The sequence below is a fragment of the Xyrauchen texanus genome, chromosome 15 (genome assembly GCF_025860055.1).
Source record: "Xyrauchen texanus isolate HMW12.3.18 chromosome 15, RBS_HiC_50CHRs, whole genome shotgun sequence".
Taxonomy (NCBI): domain Eukaryota; kingdom Metazoa; phylum Chordata; class Actinopteri; order Cypriniformes; family Catostomidae; genus Xyrauchen; species Xyrauchen texanus.
Window position 1 is genome coordinate 5,876,603 of NC_068290.1, and position 4,555 is coordinate 5,881,157.

General features: G+C 41.0%; 1 protein-coding gene across 1 annotated transcript; it reads right to left on the bottom strand.

Annotated features, from left to right (window-relative positions):
* Positions 1 to 741: 741 nt before the first annotated feature.
* On the bottom strand, positions 742 to 4,268 carry LOC127655646 (protein rapunzel-like). The gene is made up of 2 exons (XM_052143557.1): positions 4,160 to 4,268; positions 742 to 2,079 (listed from the first exon to the last, which is right to left on the bottom strand). The coding sequence occupies exon 2, from the start codon at positions 2,070 to 2,072 to the stop codon at positions 891 to 893; it is 1,182 nt and encodes a 393-aa protein (XP_051999517.1). The 5' UTR covers positions 2,073 to 2,079; positions 4,160 to 4,268; the 3' UTR covers positions 742 to 890.
* Between the last annotated feature and the right edge of the window lie 287 nt (positions 4,269 to 4,555).

Genomic DNA, 4,555 nt, shown 5'->3' on the forward strand with positions numbered 1-4,555 from the left:
CATAACATCTCAAGTATTCTATAAACAAATTAATATCCATTTCAATTGGATTGGTCATTGTGAGCCTACTTTGAAAATGATTTATAACAGATCTATTCACCCCACTTAAGAAAAGTCTGGACACAAAAGCAAAAAAAAATATTTTTCTGTTTATTGTTTTGGGGGAAAATAAAACTAAAAATGCTTTTAACCCTCTGGTACCTTTATCTCCATTGTACCCTGAATCTGTATACCCGTCTTTTCAAGTCATTGTAAGAGAGAAACGGGTGTATGACTTGTATGCGACTAGGAACAAGGAGAAAATATAGACATTATTTATAATTTTTGAAGCAAAAAAGTAATTTTGTCTTAGAAAGTAACTTAAGTAATTAGTAGTGTTATTACTTGGCTATGAAGTAACAAGTAAAATAATCTTATAACAAATTTAGAGAAGTAATTAGTCATTTTTTGTGGATTACTTTTTGAGTAACTTACTCAACACTGGTTTCCAGTAACAGGGTCAACACTTTAACCTGTGTAAATACGTTTTAAAGGATGTGTTTTAGTCTCATCATTATGGACATTGCTGGGCAAGACATTCTCATGCATTAGTTTCCTGAGATGTTTTTCCATGGACACTTTTTATGGCTGATGGTGGAACAGATACTCTCAGCTCTGAGTAAACCTGAGCACATTATTATCACACAAGCTAAATGGGTAAATATTTTTCTTAGCCAGTATTTTCTCAGTGGTTCCAAAAGCTTTCTTTATTACTACAACATATTTGCTTATGTCACGACACTTAACATTCCCTATTCAGATGTTTTTAGAGAGACATTTAAATATAACATGACTTTAAGATTAAAGAAATTCAGTATACACATGCTTATTTGTAAAGTGTGACAGTAACTCTACTCTGAATGCACACACAGATTCACATTCTTATGTTTCTCCCAGTAGTGGCAGTCTTCAGGAAAACTCGACACAGCAAAGCTCTCCTTGTGACGACTGACAGCATGAACCCAAAACCCAGCTAACTGCTTCTCCAGAACCCCAACTACAGCTTTGGCATCTCCCTTCTTTGCAGTACCCTCCATAGTCTGTTTTATGTTCTCATTGGGCACAGGTTGAGGGTTGCTGCAGTAGGACACCACCAGGATGGTTTCAGTTCCTTGCGATACTTCAAAGTATTTCTGGCCGGCCATAGACTGAAAGTTTTCTCCAGCTCTCCAGTTACGAATTTTGCCCAAGTTAGTAATGACACGGATGGACCAGCTCACCCAGTCGTACTTCTTGACTAGGAAGTCCAGCAGTTCATTGGCCATTTCCTGGAGGTTCCCATCCTCTCTTTCCTTCATAAGCCTCTTGATATCCAATTCAGCTTGCTCTGGAAATGAATTCACACATTTCTCAATGGTTTCCTTCATTTTCATCTCAATTTCTTGGATCTTGGTGCTCCACTCTTGCATCTTCTCCTGCTCTGCCTCTTCGCCCAGATTGAGGAAACAATATCCCAGTAGAGCGATTATTCCCAAGCAGAGAAGCTCCTTCAACCTTACACAGAAGTCTTCCAGGACCCTCCTGTTTCTGGCCTCGTACTGTTCCACAACATCCAGAATTGGCTCCCCAAATGTGCTTTTCCCAATCAAAGCATCATAAAGCACACATAGGTTTTTCTCTCCTCCTGTTATAAAAAAATGCTCCAAGAACAAGCGTTTCTTGACCTCCTTGTACTCAGGTTTGGCCTCCAGAATGTCTATATATTTTCTGAACTGATTGCGCAGATTCTCTTCCACAGAGAAGAACTGAGAATCCAAACGTCTCCTCCTGATCTCAGCATCAATGTCCTGCAGTTGAGATGAGAGGACATCTAATTTGCGCCTCACCACTAGAAATTGATCTTTGACATATATCACTTCCTTGCTTTCCACATTATTAAGAACAAGCTTGAGGACTGGAGTAGCAGCCTCAAAAAGAGGTGATAACTCTCCAACAGTGCTGGCCAGCACCTCAGCACTCTTCTCAAACATCTCCATTACAGCTTCAATGGCCTCCTTCTTCTGGGCTACTACCCGCTCTAGTGGACTGGCCATTTCTTTACTATCAAAATATAAAAACAGAGACATGAAAAACCACAGAAATTAGATTGATAATATTGTAAGGGACATTTGAATTTGTTCACTTGTGTTTAATCTTCATGCAATTACATAGGCATATTGCAAAATACAACTATTGCAATGTTAATGTAATGTTGAATATACACTGATGAGCCAAAATATTACAACCACACATAGGTGAAGCGACTAGCATTGATCATCTACTCACAAGGCCACATGTCATAGTCTTGTTAGATTAGACTGTAAGCGAACAATCAGTTCTGGTAGACAATATGTTGAATGCAGGAGAAATGGGCAAGAGTAAAGACCTGAGCAACTTTGGCATTGGCCAAATTGTTATGGCCAGATGACTGGATCAGTGCATCTCTGAAAAGGCAAGGCTTGTGGTCAGCAGTGGTGAGTACCTACTGACAGTGGTCCGAGGAGGGACAAATCACAATCCGCCGACAGGGTGTTAGGCAGCCAATGTTCATCGATAAGCAAGGGCAACAAAGGCTATCCCATCTGGTCCAAACCGACAGAAGGTCAGGGAGGAATGTGTCACAACACACAGTGCATTACAACCTGCTGCGTACAGGGCTGCATAGCTGCAGACCGGCCAGAGTGCCCATGATGACCCCTGTCCACCATCGAAAGTGCCAACAATGGGCATACGAGCATCGGAACTGGACCTTGGGGCAGTAGAAGACGGTCACCTGGTCCGATGAGTCCCATTTTCTTTCACATCACGTGGATGGCCATGCACGTGAGCGTCGTTTACCTGGGGAAGTGATGGCACCAGGATGTACTGTGGGAAGACAAGGGAGTTTTTTGCTCTGGGCAATGTTCTGCTGGGAAACCCATGGGTCTGGCCATTCATTTGGACATCAATTTGACACGTGCCACCTACCTAAACATGGTTGCAGACCAGGTACACCCCTTCATGGCAATGGTATTCCCTGATGGCAGTGGCCTCAGCAGGATAATGCACCCTGCCACACTGCACACATTGTTTAGGAGTGGTTTGAGGAACATGATGAAGAGTTCAAGGTGTTGACTTGGTGGCCTTCAAATTCCCCAGATCTCAATCTGATTGAGCATCTGTGGGATGTGCTGGACCAACATGTCCAATCCACTGAAGCTCCACTTTGCAACTTACAGGACTTGAAGGATCTGTTGCTAATGTCTTGGTGCCAGATAGCACAGGACACCTTCAGGGTCCTACAGAGTCCATGCCTTGGCGAGTCGGCGTTGTTTTGATGGCACGCGGAGGACCAACAGCATATTAGGCAGGTGGTAATAATGTTTTGCCTCATCTGCATATTTAGTGGATAGTTCACCCAAAATACAATTCTGTCATCATTTACTCACCCAAATATGGTTCCAAACCCATTTTATTTTCTATCAGCCTTGGAATATAAAAAGGAAGGCAGAATGTTACCCTCAGGCACCATTTACTTTATAAATCAACCATGCACTGAAAATGATTGGGGACTGGGGCTATCATTCTGATAAACATATGCTGTTTTGTTCCATAGAAGAAGAAAAGTAATATGGGTTTGCAACAACATTTGGGTGAGTAAATGATGTTGCTTTTGTCTTTTTGCTAAAACAGCCTATTATCTTAAATAGTTTTCATTATAATTGCAAACTTAACTTATTTTGATTTAATAATTGTTACAACATAATTCATAACACATATTTTTTCCATGTTTTCCAATACAACAATCTGAATGTGTTTTAATACAGGTGGATTTCTATACTGTTCTGCACAGCAAAAAGACACATAATCAGTTTTCTTCCACCAGATCATTCCATCATCATACAGCAAGTAATCACATAAGGTTCTGTAAAATAATTTTCCAGTTGATATAATGACATATGACTTTGGAATAATGTTGCTCAAAAATGTCTTATTGTCACATGTACATAATGAATCTTATAGGCTACATGCAGGGCACAACATGAAAATCTCTCTAAAGCTCTATCTAATACAGTCTGCCTCATATGGATGCCTTAATGCGCATCCCTGACATCACAGCTGCATTATCCCTACCACAAATATTTTTAAACAGGTTTCTCACGCCTGGCAAGACGAACAGCTGTTGAAAAGACCTCCAAGATCTTCAAGGACCTCCAAATTTCCAAATTATTCCCACAGTGTCTGGTTTGACTTCGAGGAAGCTTGTCGTGATCATATGCTGTCTGAGGAAAGATGTGATGAGAGAGAGAGAGAGAGAGAGAGAGAGAGAGAGAGAGAGAGAGAGAGAGAGAGAGAGAGAGAGAGAGAGAGAGAGAGAGAGAGAGTTGCGCGCACAGTGGACAGGTTTTGGAAAGCCCTTGGAAACTGTCAGATAAATGTCTACATATAGAATGCAATGGCTATCTAGAGTTTGCTTATAGACAAAACTTTGATGTGCGCTTTAGATCTGAGATTCTACATGAGATTGTTAAATTGCAGATTATTTTGCGTCGTGCGC